Source organism: Astatotilapia calliptera, chromosome 12 (assembly GCF_900246225.1).
Source record: "Astatotilapia calliptera chromosome 12, fAstCal1.2, whole genome shotgun sequence".
Classification (NCBI taxonomy): domain Eukaryota; kingdom Metazoa; phylum Chordata; class Actinopteri; order Cichliformes; family Cichlidae; genus Astatotilapia; species Astatotilapia calliptera.
The window spans coordinates 28857170-28876336 of NC_039313.1; the positions used below are offsets into that span (position 1 = coordinate 28857170).

Below are 19167 nucleotides of genomic sequence, written 5' to 3' on the forward strand. Positions count from 1 at the left end.
TGAAACCCACTGGATTAAACTCACTTCTTTTTAGTGCAAATCCAAACTTTTTTTAGCCAGTTCTCCTTGTACAGCTCTATCTGGTTGACACAACCTCTGCAGGAGATGTTGAAAGGATTGTGCAAGTCTCGTGAGACCAAGGAACACGTCAATCTTATCAAAATCCCCTGTGCGTTGATATTTACCCCAGGGGGCAACATCTGTGAACCTGCATTGAGCAAAGGTTGATGCAATTTTGTCTCACACCTGACTGCAGCCTTGAAGTTGATGCCACTTGGGTCTGTCAGCAGAGAAGGTAGGATATCATTTCTACAGCAGAGATTTCTGTCTTTTGAATGTGTTAAGTGAGAAAAGAATAAACTGCTATTTAGACTGCAGGATGTGCATAAAGATTTATTTTTACTCATAGAAATTCAGACTTGTTTGTGCTGTTTTTTCCATTTTTCCTCACTGAGTATGTACACTTCAGGTTAAACACGGCTCTGGAGATGCATAGTGAATGTGTTAAATCAAACATATGACTGAAACGTAGGAATAGATGTGAGCAGGCACATCCACAGAGAGTTAACATCTCTCACTGCTGCTGTTTTTAGATTTTCCAATGCATTTTCAATAGTTAAGGTGTTTTTCTGTGTAATGTGAGAACTAAGTCACCAGTGAGGCTAAAATGAATTTGTTTGCATCACAGGATAGTTTATAACGTTTTTACATAATCTGGAGCAAAGGTTTTTCCTCTGCTACTTAATGTTGCCAAACTGCAGTTTTGTAAGTTTATGAACTTTGGTCCAGAGAAATCTTGTCAAGGGCAATCTTGAAATTTTGAGGTTGGACTGAGATCCTGCTTATCTTGACAGATTTCAATCTTTAACACAAAGTCAGCATTTGTTAGAAATCTGGTGCAACATTGATTATCAGATTTATTGTTGTTACATCCCTGCAAAAAGACTGATTGCTTTTATTGGTGCAGTTAATTGAACTTGGAGGAAAATATCTGCAGAAAACTTTTCACTTGTTTCTGCTGTTGCTAAATATTCACATTAGAGGGCATTCATTCACTGTGTAGAGCACAGGCCAAGGAAGAGTTATTTTAAGTCTGACATGATTGTTATTCAGTATGTTAACTGGTAATGGCAGCACTTTCACGATTATCTGGGTGAAAGGTGCTGCTTGGAGGCAAAGTAAGTCTACGTGGATTTAGCAATGCTTCTTGCCGCAATACTAGTAGTTTCAACATGCACTGCTGCTGCGTGTGTGATTGGCAGCACATGCGGTCACTGGCTGTGACCTGTTGCACTGACTTTGGTGAATGTCAGTCACATATAAATGAGTGGAGTGATGCTGTTTCATAATCTTAACTGCTTGGAGAGTCCTCGGTGGAGGGTTTCTGGAGGGTTTTCATGCTAATTTCATCTTCTCTGTTTCTAGCAGACATAAGCTCAAAGAAAATTAATTTATGAAGAGCAATAGCCCTGCAGTTATGGATGGTAACATGGAAAGGTATGTAAAGAGAGATGAGTCCCTGGGCAGGTCAAATAGATAATATAGGACCACTTCTTTTCAAACTATCTAAAAATTAGATTTTACGATTATCATCAGTTCTCATTCGTGTCATCTCAATGTCTGCTCCAGCATTCCTGCTCAAACTGAGTCAGATGCCACAGATATAAAGACCCACACATCTGTCATACTCAATGGGAAAGCCAAGACGGGCGACTTCAGTGCAACACTGCCTCCAAAGATCCATCCACTCAGTAACACTGAGTTACTGACCCAGCCTCCCATATCGTCTGAGCAGAAGGGAGCTACTGAAGGATTTTCCACAGGTAAGGGTGAAATGGCGATGGTAACGGTATGCCTCCAAACTAAAAGAAAATTGTCTGTCCTTGGGTGTAAACCACAAAGTTTTCACATAAGAAGCTAGAGTGAAAGACACCCACTTCTTTTCAACAAATTCTGTTTATTATCTTGTTTTAGGTTGATTTAAATAATTATTTTCAATAAGAAGACTGAATACGTAAAAGCATTTGCAAACTGTAAAAAAGCTAATGAATAAACTTTGTCACTTTAAATGTCAAAACACAAAGGCATTTAAGGCTAGATATAACCTACTCTGTGGGGAAACAAGAAAATAAATATCATTTTAGATATTTTCAGACATAAAATGACCGCAAGCTGGAAGGAAAAGAAATTTTCGGGAAATATGAAAACAAAAAAGACAATAGCACTTAAAAGAAATCACTCCTCTCATAAAGACAGATGGCTGCAAGGCTTTAAAATTTCTTAGGAATGCTGAAGCATACAGGATTACTGGGGCATCAAGTGCTAAAGATCGTCTTGAACATGCCTTTTAAAACCACGTGAAACACTCGAGAATTTTTACTGGATGGCAGAATTTAGTATGTTGTCTGTGTGCTCATTCAGTCCTGTAACTAAAATTACATGACTTCTTCTGGCTGAACCTGTTTGTTAGGTACGCATTTGTAATGTGGAACTTCCTGTTTCAGCTCAGATAACAGCAGAGCCTTCACTGCACACTGCACATTAAAGTAACTCACCTAGGGTAACAGCACAGAGATATCTGCAGTCCTGTGATACACCTGACTAGCTGTGTCTTTTGACTTGTGATTCATGGAGAGTATATGCAGCTGCCCTTGTTCTCGCAATACAGAAGAGCCCAAGGCAGTTCCCCTGTCGACGGCCCATTTGGCAACAAATCTAGCCCCAGCTGACCAGTTATGGAGCACCGGCAGAGAGCAGGCAGTGAGGCTGAGAATGGAGGAATCAGGGCCAGGCTCAGAGGCTCCCATCACCGTCCATCAGATGTTCCTGGAGACAGTCGAGAAGTATGGGAATCATCCAGCTTTGGTTTCCAAAAAAGATGGCCAGTGGATGACTCTAACCTGGAACCAATACTACGAGCAGTGTCGTGCAGCTGCGAAAAGTTTTCTCAAGGTTTGTTTGCTTGTTTTGCAAATCGTCCTGCATCTGTTGAACGAAAATTACACTTCAGTGAACTTCAAATATAATGCAAAGAAGCTATTTGGCAGTCGTAGATCTTTAGAATGTTATTAATTTGCCTTAAACATTATTTCATAGAGTAAAGTTGGATTTTAAGAATTGTGAAATAATTAAATAATTTAAGCATTTATTTAGCATACAGTGCAGTCATTCATTTTAACGCATGCTGTTGTCATTCATTCACAAAGTTAGTTGTAAACCAAGTTGCCAGAGTTGTCATTTTTAACCAAGAGATCAGCAGATGCTGGGGATCACTCCCTTAGACCTTTCCTGCACCCATTCTTGCTCTTTGGCCTTAAAAGGTCTTTGTTGCCTCCTGCATTAACCTCAAACCCAGGCGCTTAGAGGATTTGACACTTGTGCTCCTATAAAGCGCAAACTTAGAACTTTTAAGTCATCAAATGCTCTGAATTAGAAACAAAGTAACCAAATGATTGTTAGAATTCTGATTTAAACAAACATCGACTCGGTTTTTGTTTTGTTTTTTGGTTGTTTTTAATTAGAAAGCTGTGTTTATGTAACTGAACAATACTTTTTGAACTGAAGGCTGCATAAATAATTTAACTCCTGGCCCAGTTTTTATAAACAGCACTTCTTATCTTAATCTTCTTGATGTGAGAACAGCATGCTGGAAACTTGGGTGTGTGAAATGCCCAGCTTGTGTTACGTTTTATGTTTCACAGCCATATCTGTGTCCCGTGTGAGTGGAGTGGCTAATGCAACAAGACGCAGAAGTAACGAAGGTATACGCCTGCTGCGCTGTGTAATTAAAGTCACTTCTTCTTTAAAAGCATCTACCTGTCCTTTGTTTTTATCAGTTGGGGCTGGAGCGTTACCATGGTGTAGGGATTCTGGGATTCAACTCCGCTGAGTGGTTCATCTCAGACATCGGCTGCATCTTGGCCGGGTAAGATCACTCTATAAGGAACTGAATCTGATAACATTTTAAATTAGTCTACTTTTGGACCTGTGTTACCTCTGCACTGTCTGACATGCACATTTATCTTTGTCCTTTCTTATCTCAGAACCTCTGTTTGTGTCTCCACCCACATGAGGCTCAGTTAAAATTACATGGATGTGATATTTGGCATTTTTTCAAGCTGTCAGGAAGTACTAAGGGACATGCAACTTGTGCAGTTCGGACACCGCCACAAACTGCACAAGTGCACAAATAGAATTCCTCCAATGAATTCCATTTGTGTCCCATAGTCTAAAGACATGGAACAGGGTTAGGTTAATTTTTGATTCTAAAATCAGTGTGATTGTGAAAGGCCGTCTGCCTCTCGCCCTGTGCCAGCTGGGATAGGCGTAATCACCCCTCACTTTATTTAGTTTTTCTTGCTTAATCTACAGTTTAAAAAAATACTCATTTCTGTTCACCAAACAAAATATCTAATTATTTTCCATTTCACATCAAGCTGTAGCCAAACTGGTAACACATGACAGTGACTCATACAAGGTAATATATAGCTCAAGCAATTGTTTGTCCCTTAGAGGGCTGGCAGCCGGGATTTACACCACAAACTCACCAGAGGCCTGTCAGTATGTGGCTGCCAACTGTGAGGCCAATGTCCTGGTTGTGGAGAACCAGAAACAGCTCGACAAAATCCTGCAGGTCGGCAGTTTCATCTTAATTCACCACCATCTCTTTATAAAGTAATACATGTATTACTTGTGAGTGAGGTTCTGTCCTCACATGTTATCTTTGTATCTTTTAACAGGTTAAAGATCATCTACCTCATCTGAGAGCCATTGTTCAGTACAAAGGCGAGCTACAGCAGAAAGCTCCGTTCCTGTATACAGTACGTCTACATAGCAAACATTTATTTACTTATCATTGATGCACTGTTTTGATTCAACTTCCTTATTTCTGTAGTGGGAAGAGTTCATGAAGCTGGGAGAGGATGTGCCCGATGAGCAGCTGAATGCTGTGATTGACAGTCTTCGGCCCAATGAGTGCTGCACCCTCATCTACACCTCTGGAACCACTGGCAACCCTAAAGGAGTCATGTTGAGCCATGACAATGTGAGTAGCCCTGACAAGAGATTTCTCTCTCTCTTCTTCTAAAAGGTATTGGCTTTTAAGATTTAAGATTGAACTGAAAAGTCTTTGAATACTGTTAATTTTATTAAGTAGCCATCAAATTGTTAAGGCTCAGATTGCAGCTTTTTTCTGTCTTGTTCTAAATCACGTGTCAAAGTCAAGGCCCGCGGGCCACATCCGGCCCGGCGTACATTTATATCTGGCCCGCGAGATCATTTTATATAGCTGTATTATTATTGTTATGCATTAGTGATGTGTCGGTTGCAAACGAAATGGCTCTTAGAGCCGGATCCTTGACGTGAACGACATGAGCCGGCTCCTTATCGCGAGCCATGGGTTGTTTTTTTTTTTTCTTTCTCTCACCCTCTCTCTCTCTCTCTCTCGCACTTATTTCCGCTTCACTCTGCATGCGAGCCTTGTGCTTTGCGCTGGGCAGAGGTGGGAGGGGCGGTAGTTACACTGGCATTGCTGGTAAACCCGTGTGTCTTATTAGTGGAGCTAATGTGGCTGTAATTAAGGAATTTTATTTAAGACGGCACTACGAGACAAAACGTCAGGATAAGCTGAAAAGTACAGACATGTATAGACAAGAAAAGTATAGACATGATGGACATTGCACAGCTGGCCATCTTCATCCGTGGAGAGGAAATATTGAACATTAAATCGCACGGAACAATGACAGGAAAAGACTTTTTTAAAAACGTATGTCAAAGTGTAACCGACATGAAACTGCCCTGGGACAAACTTGTTGGACCTACAACAGATGGAGCGCCGGTGTTGTGCGGTGAAAAAAGTGGACTAGTCAGCAGGATGCGAGTAAAGATGCAGGGGGAGAACTGCATATCACTGCATCATACAGCAGGAAAGGCTGTGTGGTAAAGTCCTAAAAATGGAGCATGTAATGATCACCGTAACGCAAACCGTAAATTTTATCGGAGCTAAAAGTTTAAAGCACCGTCAATTTCAGTCTTTTATGTGGGAAATAGATTCAGAGTTTGCCGACATTCCTCATCATACAGAGGTCCGTTGGCTGAGTTGGGATAAAAATTCTCAATAGAGTTTTTGAGCTCAGCAAGGAACTCTCTCAGTTCATGGACATGGCATGTATGATGCGGTGAAGACATTTCAAGTGAAGTTGTCACAAATGCACCAGTGCAACTTGCCTCACTTTCCCTGTTGCCAATTAATGTTGAACCAAGTCAGCGGACTTTGCTGAACTGCACATGTGCAGATTCAGATGGAGCTGCAGTGTAATGATAGACTCAAGGGAAAGTACGACACTGAATGGCCCGCACAGTTTATTAGTTCCATTCCTGAAGCAATGCCCAGCTCCGTCTACATGCGGCTCCAACCTTGTATATGCTTTCATTTATTTTTTCTGGGGGTTTTGGCAGCATGTTCATATTTCTAACTTGCATAATTTTGACAGGATATATTTTTATGGAGAGCAAAATATTTAAAGTTAAAGTTTATTTTTTTAAGTTTATTTAATCTGGAATATTATTCCTGTCTTTTTTTAATTCATATTTATGTTTAAAAAACATAAACAGTGTGTTCAGTAAATATTTATCTTGTTTGGCCCGTGACCTAAAGTGTGCCTTGAGTTTGACACCCCTGTTCTAAATGATCAAAAGTCAGAAAAACCACAAATTTCACGTAGAAGGAGATTAGCCAAAATAACTGGCTTAGTTTCGCTTGTTAGCACAATTCATTCAATTCATGGATGGATTTACATAAACATTTTGCCTGAAGTTGAGCCTGATTCAAGTTAGAAGTGAACAACTTTCCAAAATCTGGATCTGGTATTTTTTATCATTGCAAGAGAGAGCAAAATGTTACACTTCACATAACATATGAAAACATACCAAACTGAAATAATAAAAACTTAGATAGAGAGATAGTCTTGTACCAATTTACTGCTTTTTAAGTATTTGAGCTCTATTTTTTATGTTTCATTTGCATCAGGAATAGTTCATTATGAAGCTCCAGTTTTCACTTCATTAGCTTAGTTCTAGCACCTTTAATAAACATGAATAAAATTGAATTTGCACAACAAGCTGAATTACTGCAGCATATCTTATGCAGGCTGTAGGTTGTAAGGACAAGCTTTTAACTCTTCAAAGAGTTAAAGCATAGCACTAGTGGTTCAACCAGAGAGCTTTTATATAATCTGGCGAGTTCTTCTACTGTAATTTCATAATGTTGTTTCGATCAATGTGTGAGAGGAGTACTCTAAAGATTCAAGACAAATATTTGGCGAAAGAAAATACCTGGTGACTTTTTCCCCACTTTTAAATGTGCAGATAACATGGACTGCCCATGTGGGATGTACCATATTAAAAGCAAAAGGCGGTGAGGAGATCCTGGTCAGTTACCTGCCGCTCAGCCACGTCGCAGCCCAGATGATTGATATTTGGGTCTGCATGGGCTTTGCTGGGACCATCTACTTTGCAGAGCCAGATGCCCTTAAAGTAAGCATGACTATTACCTCATGAAAAAGGAAACATTAATTAAATATATTTGACTGTAATGACCATTAATTTTTCCAGGGCTCTTTAGTAAACACACTTAAAGAGGTTCGCCCAACTTGTTTCCTGGGAGTTCCTCGTGTGTGGGAGAAGATCGAGGAGAAGATGAAAGCTGTGGGAGCCAAAGCATCCCCAATGAAGAAGAGAGTGGCAGGCTTTGCCAAGTCCATTGGCCTGCAGTACAACTACAGTGTCATGAACGGGTGAGACAGCAGCAGGGATGTTAGACGAACACGTCACATGTTTGTACAGTTTAACATCCCCAGGCCATCACTTTATAACATTCATAATGCATAGAAAGATTTATTTGTGCAGTTGTGAGGGATGGTAATGTCATCGGTTCTTCACGTATTTGTTTATCTCATAATGTTGAGAACTGTAGTAAATTTGCCTTTCTCAAAGCAGTTTTGAAGTAACTCGGACAAGCCCCCAAACACTGTGAGCGGACTATTTACAGAATAATTTTAGAAACAAGAAAAACATTAAGAAACTTGCACAGTGTACAAGAGGACAGAATAAATAAATTATAAAATTACAAAGTAAAGCAAGAAACATGAAGAGAAGAGGAAAGTCTCAAACCAGGGCTGCAGGATAACCCAGCAGGGTGAGGCCAATCAGGTCTGCACAACATAAAAGAAGGTGCCTTAGGCTGAAGCTGGTCAGTTCTCAAATTACTTTGATTTTCTTTGTGTTGGTTAAACAAATAAAAGGAGAAAGAGAGTGAAAAAAAAATCATGCAAGACTCTGGCCAGGCGTTTTGCACTACGGCCAGTGATGCTCAGCTTTACCTAGAAAAACCTTATTTAAAATCATATTTTAAGTTTCGTTAAGTTCATTATTCCTAAACAAAAAAGATCCTCAATAATTTTGATAAAATATTGGTTTATTTTGTGTGTTACAGACAGAATCAGGTGCCGTGGGGCTTCATGCTGGCTAATAATCTGGTCTTCAAGAAGGTGCGTGCTGCTTTGGGCTTGGACCGCTGCAGAATATGCTGCACTGGAGCTGCACCGATTACCAAAGACACTCTGGATTACTTCATGAGCCTGAACATCCCTTTGAAAGAGCTGTATGGCATGAGTGAAAGCTCTGGCCCTCACACCATCTCCATCGATGAATACCGCGTCACAAGGTAGACATCGACGTGACTGAAGTGTTGGATTGTGGTTAAAGCAGGGGTCAAAAAATATTGTGTTGAAGGTGATAGATGGTTGTTTTTCATCAAGCATACCTGATAGATTATAGCCAACGTAATAACTGTAAACAAAAACCTGACAGCATCTAATAAGGAAATAGACTTCTTAGCAGTGGCCTATTTATTTTAATCACAACAACAAAACTTCTTTGAATCAACACTTCAGTCCATCTGAAGTCCTAGATTCACTGTTTCCAGCTCTGAATTTGTTTTTACTGCCTTCTGAGGGGGAAAAAAACTTAACTTTGTCTGCTCCTTGGTGCTGAACAGTGGGTTTATTGGAGTTTGTTTTTGTGCTGAGCTTGAAAGTCACTTCAAGCTCTGTAGAGCTCAGGATGACTGCAGAGGCATATTTCTTTAAAGATGAGCAGGTATGTTACAAGTGCCCACGTTGTCCAGTGCTGACATTGACCTTTGATAAACTAGTTACAGGGTAATCCCCATATTACCAGGAACTTACAACAACCTTACATTTGGTTAAACAGCCTGAGTATAAAATACCAGCTTTCTAATAAATTCAAAATAGAGCAGAAGTAAAGTGAACTCTTTTATAGTGAAGGGGAAGTTTGTATGACAGTGCTCATGCTCACACATAAATAGAGGGAAGAAATACTCTAAAATAATAATAATAATAAAAAAACTGTATGTGAAAGAGCGAAATATATTTAAAAGCATAAGAATAAGTCCTAAAAGCCTGAGGAAACACCTGTTTACATGTAAAACAATAAAAACATAAAAAAAAAATATGACACAACCTCGATGCTTCTGCTTAACTGGGCTCTTTCTGTGACACTTTCTGTCATATTTTTGTATATTTTGTATATTTTTAGTTTTAGTAATTTGTGTGATGATTAGTTTTTTGACTCCATTATCTATTATTACCATGTGTTATTTCAAATATCTCTGCAGTCTGCAGATGATCTCTCTTTTTCATGAGGCAGCCACAGCTCTTTATATATTCATACTTCCCGTCTAAATAAAAATGAGGATGGTTCATTTAGACTAAAGCATCAGAAAACAGACACAATTTGAAAATGTTTGTCCAAACGTATTAAAATATTTAATTTTGTTACGGAGCTTCTTACTGTAAAAAGTCAATAATATAAAAAAAAGTGTCAGGGCCAGGAGTTATTGTTGTTTTTAGGAGTACAACCATCTCCTTAAAATGTTAAATGATCATATTTAAGCCACATTTGTGTTATTTTGCTCTGATTTCTATGTGCTCAATTAAAAGTTTTAATGCAGATTCTGGTCACATCACTGGCTTTTGATTTGTCTTTCCAGCTGTGGAAAGGTGATGATAGGCTGTAAGATAAAGCTGGTGAATCCAGATGCGGATGGGAATGGAGAGATCTGTTTCTGGGGTCGTAATATCTTCATGGGCTACCTGAACATGCCAGACAAAACAGCAGAGGTTTTGGATGAGGATGGCTGGCTGCACACTGGAGACCTGGGAAGATATGATGAACAAGACTTTCTGTATATCACAGGAAGGATCAAGGGTAAGCTATAGCTCTGAATCTGGGAGAAAATGCACCAAAAGACACATTTAGGTTATAGTTGTGACACACTTATCACACTTCTATTGACTGCCACTGGCAACAAAACAGCTGAACCTGTTTCTAACCAAGTTCAGAAATGCTTTCCTATTTCCTAGTTCAAGCACTAAGAAGAGTCTAAGATATAACCAGTGGGTAAACATGCCATGTCACAAAGCATAAATCATTTCAAACTGCTGCCCTGTTTCCAGCACCTTGCTCAGAGAGAAAAGTTCAGTTCTGAAGGCAAAAACCTACATAGCAAAATTGGTGTGGCCCAGATCTGGCCCACACTATGTGCTTACACATGGCCCACGTACCGCAAAGAATGACGGCCCTTTGGTTTGCTAGAGGTGGCCCACACATGGGCCAGCACAAGGCCAGGTGTAGACATACTGTTGGTTCTGCGCTGGCCCAAGTGTGGATTACCTCTGGCAAACCAAATCTGGGCCACAATTCTTTGCGGTATGTGGGCCATGTGTAAGTTGTGTGCCAGAACATAATAGTGCAAATGTAACTTGACAAACCTCCGTTCAGACAGTGAATGGACTGATTCTTATTTCTATTCTACCAGATCACTCAAAGCACTCTATACAACATGGCCCAATCACACACTTTCTCTAAACTAAGTGCTTCCTAAGTACATTCATTCACACTCACACTCTTGACATGCAGACTGGAGGAGCCAAGGATCGAACCACTAACGTTCCGACCAGTAGGTGACCTGCTCTACAGCCACCTGGTGGCAAATATGAGTAAACCGTCACTAGGTTTTGGATAAAGTGTACACTCACAAACCTGTCAAACCTGCTTTTGAAACGTTGGCTACCATAGCAGTACAGTATTGCAACATGGCATATGGATCTTCTAACTAAAATAGGAACATAGGAACATAAATAGTGCCATCATTGCCAGACCTAGCCCACCTCTGGTTGACATACACCCTGCCATGACACCAGTCAGTCAGAAATGCCAGCTTGATGCCAGACCTGTTTTCTATGAGCCTGAGCCACATAAACCAAACCACAATTGGGCCGGATGTGGCATGCTGTCAATAGAAAATTGCACTTAGTAGTCAGTATAATCTTTTAATAATATAAGTTTGCATATGGTAGAATATTGCATGTTGACCTTTTGATGACTTAGGCTGTTGTTCACTACAAGACTTTGTGTGCATTCCAGAGTGGTCTGGCATTCACACCCACATCCTAGGAGCATGGGAGAGGTCGTACCTTTTTTTTGTTTTATGGTAGGGTAAACGTAACTATGTCAGTTTTAGTCTAAGTGCCTTTTGTTTAGATGAACTGCTGGACTTCCAGACTAGCAGGTTTAGGGAAGTCTTTATGGGGTCACATTCTGACACCCCCCCCCCCCCCACACACACACACACACACGTGTATAAAAGGGCCAGACCTGTCTGCTATGTGGGAATGGGTTTAACCCAGTAGTAGCAAGGTGTGCCTAATAAAGCGACTGTGAGCGTATATAAAGTTGTCAGAGCTACCTTAGCTTTAACAGTAGTTGAAATATTACCCTAATAATACAACGCCAGAGGAGCTGACACAAACATGTCACAGATTTACCATCTGATTATTTGAGCACTACCAGCATTAAAATCTAACTCCTTTGGGGGAAAAATAGCACACACTTTAGAAGAACATCTTATGTTTTGAAAAGTGTACATTATACATTTGAAAAACAAACAAGCAAACACATAACTTACTTACACTTTGCGGACAAAAATACTGGGCCACCTACACATTAAACCTACAGGAGCTGCTCGGCCACCACGAAGCTCCTGGCACACAGTTTTTGAGCTGATGTTAATGCCAGAGTAGGTTTAATACTCTGCAATTACTGAGTCAGCAGAGCTAGAGCTTCGGCAATGTGAACCTGGACATTTCATGGCTGAGTTCCTGTGATGCCTAGAGACTTACAGTTTGAATTAATACCACTTACAGCTGGTGTAAGATGATTGTCTTCTCTAGCTTTAATTCTTTCTTCTCTTTTTTACACCATAAACTGACATTTTACTCAAGGTAATTCCCATCTGTTTGTATAATAAATTAAAATAGTTATTTGGACATAATGATCAGCAGAATTCAAAGTATGCTTTTTCAGAATTGTTGTCTAATCACACTTTTTTGTGTAGTGAGTGCATAAAAGTCAAGTCAAGCGTGGAACTAACTACCTATTTTCACTGCTAGTTGTTTAAAACCCTACAACCAGATACTGAGATACGCCAACTTAATAAGAGGTGACGCGTTTTTGTCTTTCCTGCACAGAGCTCATCATCACTGCGGGTGGCGAGAACATCCCTCCTGTCCCCATTGAAGATGCAGTGAAGTCTGAACTGCCCATCATCAGCAACGCCATGCTAATTGGAGACAAGCTCAAGTTCCTCTCCATGCTGCTCACACTTAAAGTAAATGATCCTCTCTTTTTGCATACAGGCATTGTTGCTGAATAAGCAAAAAAAAAAAAGAGTTACCACTTCTGTTTCTTTTTCTGCAGTGTGTCGTGGATGACAATGGCGAGCCCACAGATGAGCTGAATCAAGAGGCTTTGGAATTTTGCCGACAGCACAGCGTAAAAGCAACCAAGGTGTCCGAGATTATAGCCAATAAGGAGCCAGCTATTTACAGTGCCATTCAGGCTGGCATTGAGCGTGTTAATGCCCGATCAACATCCAATGCCCAGAAAGTCCAAAAGTGGGTTATAGTGGAACAAGACTTCTCCGTCACCGGAGGAGAGCTAGGTCAGCTATCTGAAATTTATTTTCCTTTTCCTACAAGTATAGTACATGTAGCACTGCCATTTAAAGTAAGTATTTGCTTCTGCTTTTTTTTTTTAACTTACTGTTAATCATTTTTAACCGAGGTCAATGTTTTGTAACTGGAGTGACTGCCAAACAGTGTTTCCGTGGAGTCTTTTCAGCAGTGATTTAATCTCTTTAAGCTCAGCGGAATGCTAAACTTTATCATGAGATCAAAATAACCTATTTTTCTTTGTTGTCCTTCTAGGACCCACCATGAAACTGAGGAGGCCCATTGTTGTGAAAATGTACCAGGAGAAAATAAATGAAATGTATGCAGTGGCTGCAGGAAAACAATAGAGTGCATTGCACAGGGGTGAGAGGAGGTCATGGGATGTATGGACATACATACTTTTTTGTAAATAAAAGACATAAGTCAGAGTCAAAATTTTGCCAAACATATCACTCGAACATGCCACATATAGACTGTATGATGACACAGATACTGCTTGGTGTCTGTCAGTTTCTGAAGGAAATATCATGAATCATAAATCCCACTGTAGCTCAAAAGATATGTAAGATATGTATTATATACCTGAAGCAGCTGTGTGTATTTAATGATTTTTACAGCGTTAATTGCCAGTTTCCTAAAGGTAATCTCACCTGGCAAAGACTGGAGATTAAAGCCATTTTTATAATGTGAGATGAATATCAGTAGTTTGAATTTATCCAATCACACATGTGCAAATTGTAAACTTTACATTTGTGCTTCTCCATGTACAGTTTGACACAGTTTAATATTTATTTTGAGATATTCAGTTCAATTCAGTATTATTTATATAGCGCCAAATCACGACAAAAGTTGCCTCAAGGCGCTTTATATTGTACAGTAAATCGCACAATAATAGATACAGAGAAAAACCCAACAATCATATGACCCCCTATGAGCAAGCACTTTGGCGACAGTGGGAAGGAAAAACTCCCCTTTAACAGGAAGAAACCTCCAGCAGAACCAGGCTCAGGGAGGGGCGGGGCCATCTGCTGCGACCGGTTGGGGTGAGAGAAGGAAGACAGGATAAAGACATGCTGTGGAAGAGAGACAGAGGTTAATAACAGATATGATTCAATGCAGAGAGGTCTATTAACACATAGTGAGTGAGAAAGGTGACTGGAAAGGAAAAACTCAATGCATCATGGGAATCCCCCGGCAGCCTACGTCTATTGCAGCATAACTAAGGGAGGATTCAGGGTCACCTGGTCCAGCCCTAATTATATGCTTTAGCAAAAAGGAAAGTTTTAAGCCTAATCTTAAAAGTAGGGATAGTGTCTGTCTCCCGAATCCAAACTGGAAGCTGGTTCCACAGAAGAGGGGCCTGAAAACTGAAGGCTCTCCCTCCCATTCTACTTTTAAATACTCTAGGAACAACAAGTAGGCCTGCAGAGTGAGAGCGAAGTGCTCTAATAGGGTGATATGGTACTACAAGGTCATTGAGATAAGATGGGGCCTGATTATTTAAGACCTTGTATGTGAGGAGCAGGATTTTGAATTCAATTCTGGATTTAACAGGAAGCCAAAACAGGAGAAATATGCTCGCTCTTTCTAGTCCCTGTCAGCACTCTTGCTGCAGCATTTTGGATTAGCTGAAGACTTTTCAGCGAGTTTTTAGGACATCCTGATAATAATGAATTACAGTAGTCCAGCCTGGAAGTAATAAATGTATGAAAAACTTTTTCAGCAGAGGGCTTTCTTATAAAGCAGCAAACTGTTTCTCCAGGCTAAATGATGATCCTCTAAATTTGTGACACGCCATTTCCTCTCCAGCTTACGAGTCATCTGCTTTAGGCTACGCGTATGAGAATTATACCACGGAGTCAGGTGCTTCTGATTTGAGGCCTTAGTTTTCACAGGAGCTACAGTATCCAGAGTCGTACGTAGTGAGGAGGTAAAATTATTAACAAGATAATCGACCTCTGTTGGGGTAGCGTTCAGATAGCTGCTCTGCTCTATGTTGGTACAGGGCATTGAAGATGATAACAGTGGGTGGATTATATTCTTAAACTTAGCTACAGCGCTTTCAGAAAGACATCTACTGTGATGAAGTCTACTCACCACTGCTGTGTAATCAATTATTGTAAATTTAAATGTTATCAGGAAATGATCAGACAGGAGAGGGTTTTCAGGAAACACTGTTAAATGTTCAGTTTCTATGCCATATGTTAAAACAAGATCTAGAGTGTGATTAAAGTGGTGGGTGGGTTCTTTTATCATTCTATGATAGTCAATTAAAAATGACCAAACTGTAATTAAAAAATGTGTCTGTGTCCTATATTTAAAATGTATATGGCCTATTGTTTCACTAAAAGGTATGTATATGCATTATAAGGCTTCAGTGCCTGAAGTTCAAGGATACAGACCTTCAATTTCATTAGTAAAAGTCTTACTAAAGCGAAAAGAACTTCACTTTAACAGGAAGAGGCCTCCAGCAGAACCAGGCTCCGCAGGTCCCTGCATCCTTCATCAGCCTGAGCCTGTAGCAGCATAACCTGGCTCAGGGTTGCCTGATCCAGACCTGAATAAATGCAGAAATTATGATATCTTAAGGTCTTTAAGATATGATGGGACCTGATTATTTAAGACTTTATATGTGAGGAAAAGAGTTCAATTCAATTTTATTTACTTAGCGCCAAATCACAACAATAGTTGCCTCAAGGCACTTACTATTGTAAGGCAAAGACCTGGAATAATACAGAGAAATCCCAACAATGGGACAACCTCCCATGAGCAAGCACTTTGGCGACAGTGGAAAGGAAAAACTCCCTTTTAACAGGAAGAAAGCTCAGGCAGAACCAGGCTCAGGAAGGTGCGGCAGATCCAGTGATGAGAAGCCAGTATGGGAGAAATATCATTTCTTTCTCTTACCCCACCTGTTGTGTTTTGGAGCAACTGAAGACTCGGGGAGCTGTGAAGCTGTCAGTTTAGCACTGAGCCAATAATGCAATAATGACTATACATTTCTCAGCTCTTCTAAAAAAGAAACAAACAAACAAAAAAACTTCTTGGACACGAATAAGGAAAAGCTTCCCAGGCTCCAGTTTAAGTCTTTAAGTGTGGACAACCTCATTACCAAAAAGATCCAGCTAGATTAGGGATATTTAAATGGTAAATGGCCTGTATTTGTATTGCGCTTTTAAGTGCATGAGTAGCGAGACTGTGCACAATTGCAGGCAACAAAGCCAGAGGCAACACCTAAAGCATGGGAAAAACACAAGCTACATTTAGCTTGGCCTAATTTCAGGACTTGCATGGTAGATCACATGTCAACTGCACACAGAGGTGTCTTTAGGATAAACTGGAATAATATGCCTGCTTTTCCACTTTCCGACAAATCAGATTACATCCTTGGATAAACTTGTTTCAGATAAAGATGGCATTTTGGCCAGAGACAGTCTGTTCAACTGAGCAGAAAATTTATATCTTATCCTCCTGCATTGTTTGTCCACTCAACTTTTTTGTACTGGAATGTGGTTTCATGTTCACTACAGAAATAGGGTACGATAATATCAGATCGCCTACACATGATACAGCATGCCTTACTCTGTCACGGAACAGAAAGCAGAATACAGGTTTGTTATCATGATCTCTAACACAATGTTCTGTGAAAGATGTTTTCCACTGTCTCTCTCTCTCTCTCTCTCTCACTTGTGAATGAACAGAGGTGCTCCAGCAGAGCTTGACTGATCCACGAAAAAATATTTTATGTGACATGTTCACAAGTGTAAGGGTCAAGCTGCAGTTACCAAAATTAAACAAGTTTCTTTATCTTTAAACACGTGATAATTCTAATAAAAATTTGGAAATAAATAATCACTAAGCTGGCATGTAAGTGGACGAAAGCAGCAGAAAAGCAATGTATACAAACATTTTACTGCAGGAACCATCAGCTGTCATATTACTTTGGAAGAGGGGTGGGTGACCTCCAGGCCTCGAGGGCCTGTGTCCTGCAGGTTTTAGACATCACCTTGGGTCAACACACCTGAATAAAATGATTAGTTCATTACCAGGCCTCTGGAGAACTGAGACATGCTGAGGAGGAGCTGTGTTGGATCAAGGACACATCTAAAACCTGCAGGACACCAGCCCTTGAGTTCCCCCACCCCTGCTTTAGAACATTGAGCATGTAATCCTTTTTCTTTATGTGGCATCTGATTAAAACAGCTGATGTCATCCTCATCTGCGTCCTCTCACAGAGTCAGAGCCAAACTGACTCAGTTTTTTTCATTTATCAGCTGAATCAGCAACGCAGTCTCCAGTACTGATAACTGTTTTGTTTTTTATCTGCAAGAGGAAGGTTTTTACTCATGTGAATTTACATAGTTGAAGATGCTAAGATTCTTGCTTTTGTTGAGAGTGACCACAATGGACAAGATTAGAAATAAGTATATCAGAGAAACAGCTCAGGTTGAGTTGTTTGAAAAGAGATTGATGGTTAGAACCAATGACTGTGGAGTCAGTGACTCAGACATCTGGAGAGGAGCGATGGTGGATAGACTGGACAAAGGATGTTGAGGATGGAGCTGCCAGATGGGAGGAAAAGAGTAATACCACAGAGAAGGTTTACATCTCTTTACTTTTTTTTTTTTACATTGTAGTCAAACTGTGTTAATAATTACTTTTAATAGGTAAATGTGAAAATGAAAAACAAACCTTAACACGAACTTGACACTGGGAAGTTATATCATCATTCAAAAACAAAAAAATGAAGTGAGGCTTTTCTTTTTCTACTTCGGTAAGTAGAGTGGGTCCGGTCTACATGTGAAAGTGTGCCTGGACAAGATACAGTAACCACCAGAGTGAGAAGGTGTGTCTGGATTCTGGACCAGGTGCTTAGCTATGAAAAGCATTTGAACGATTGCTTGTGACTGGGTTGGAAACTCTGGAATTCTTTTCCTTAAGGTTTCTGGTAACTTGCCAGTTTGCTTTTATGTAAGCAGGTAAAAAAAACAAAACAAAAAAAACCCCCACCTCATGTGAGTGGCCGAATATGAAACACTCTCTTACTCCTGCATACAGCTCACAGCCACATCCTCACTTAAAAAAAAAAAAAAAGCAGTAGTGAAAACTTTCGCTGGAATCAACTTCTTCAAAAACACGACGCTGGGTGTGACTCTGCAACTAAAACTCATACAAGCAACAAATAATTTTCTCTGATAAGAATTCTCGACTCAGGATTTCATTTAACCTGATATTTCCTAAATTTGCTCCTTGTATTTGAACTTCTAGCACAAATATTCCTTCACCCTTTTCAGAACTGTTCATTTCACACAACTTGTACAGTACTTTTTTTTCTTTCTTTTTTTTAACACATGCAGAGCACTTGGTGATAACCTGTCATTACTTTTTTTTTTTTTATGGACACGACCTGTAAGAGTCAAGTAACTTTGCTTTACTTAAAACTACTAGATGTGGCACAGCACTGCCATCATGTGTCTGACAGTGCAATATGCATGGGAAGGCACTCACAGTTAGTCACTGGTTTTCACACACACACACACACACACACGCACGCACGCGCGCACACACACACACACACACACACACACACACACACACACACACGCACGCACGCACACTTTTTTTTTAAAAAAGTAAATAAAATAACATTGATCAGTTAGACAGTTATTTCTACTAGCAACTCTTTTTTCCTAATAGGCACTTCACCCCAGTTAGACCAGTTATTCCAGCTTCAGCGGAATCTCACCATGAAGATAGCTCTGGCTGTGTTTACAATGGATACATTGCCATGCTTGGAGGCTTAAAAAAAAAACAATTTCAGATGGGTTGTTCTTACTAGATTTCAGGGGGACTTGCTATTTTATTAAAGCTAAGTTTAAGCCAAGCTGTAAACATAGTGCTGTTTGATTATAGGAGAAATCAATCACGATACTTTACCCACATAAACTATAAACATACTCCCATCTTATGAAGCAAAGCTTCATTAAGAGTTGTGCCTATAGATCGTTGCTTTATATGACTGAATAAAAGCACTAAATTTGTAAAACGCAAATACAAAACAATAGATTCAACTGCA

The 19167-nt window shown here is 39.9% G+C and overlaps 1 protein-coding gene across 3 annotated transcripts; it reads left to right on the forward strand.

Moving 5' to 3' along the window:
* Nucleotides 1-13918, forward strand: LOC113034409 (long-chain-fatty-acid--CoA ligase ACSBG2-like). Of its 3 annotated transcripts, none has more exons than XM_026188938.1 (15): nucleotides 1-295; nucleotides 1426-1497; nucleotides 1630-1823; nucleotides 2669-2952; nucleotides 3837-3925; nucleotides 4513-4633; nucleotides 4740-4820; nucleotides 4895-5044; nucleotides 7366-7533; nucleotides 7612-7793; nucleotides 8492-8722; nucleotides 10070-10287; nucleotides 12609-12748; nucleotides 12838-13081; nucleotides 13347-13918. In XM_026188938.1, the coding sequence occupies exons 2-15, from the start codon at nucleotides 1454-1456 to the stop codon at nucleotides 13436-13438; spliced, it is 2238 nt and encodes a 745-aa protein (XP_026044723.1). In that variant the 5' UTR covers nucleotides 1-295; nucleotides 1426-1453; the 3' UTR covers nucleotides 13439-13918. The 3 variants fall into 3 exon arrangements, with proteins under 3 accessions (XP_026044723.1, XP_026044724.1, XP_026044722.1); XM_026188939.1 differs by having other exon boundaries at nucleotides 1429-1497; XM_026188937.1 differs by lacking the exon at nucleotides 1-295 and having other exon boundaries at nucleotides 1368-1497.
* Nucleotides 13919-19167: the final 5249 nt, after the last annotated feature.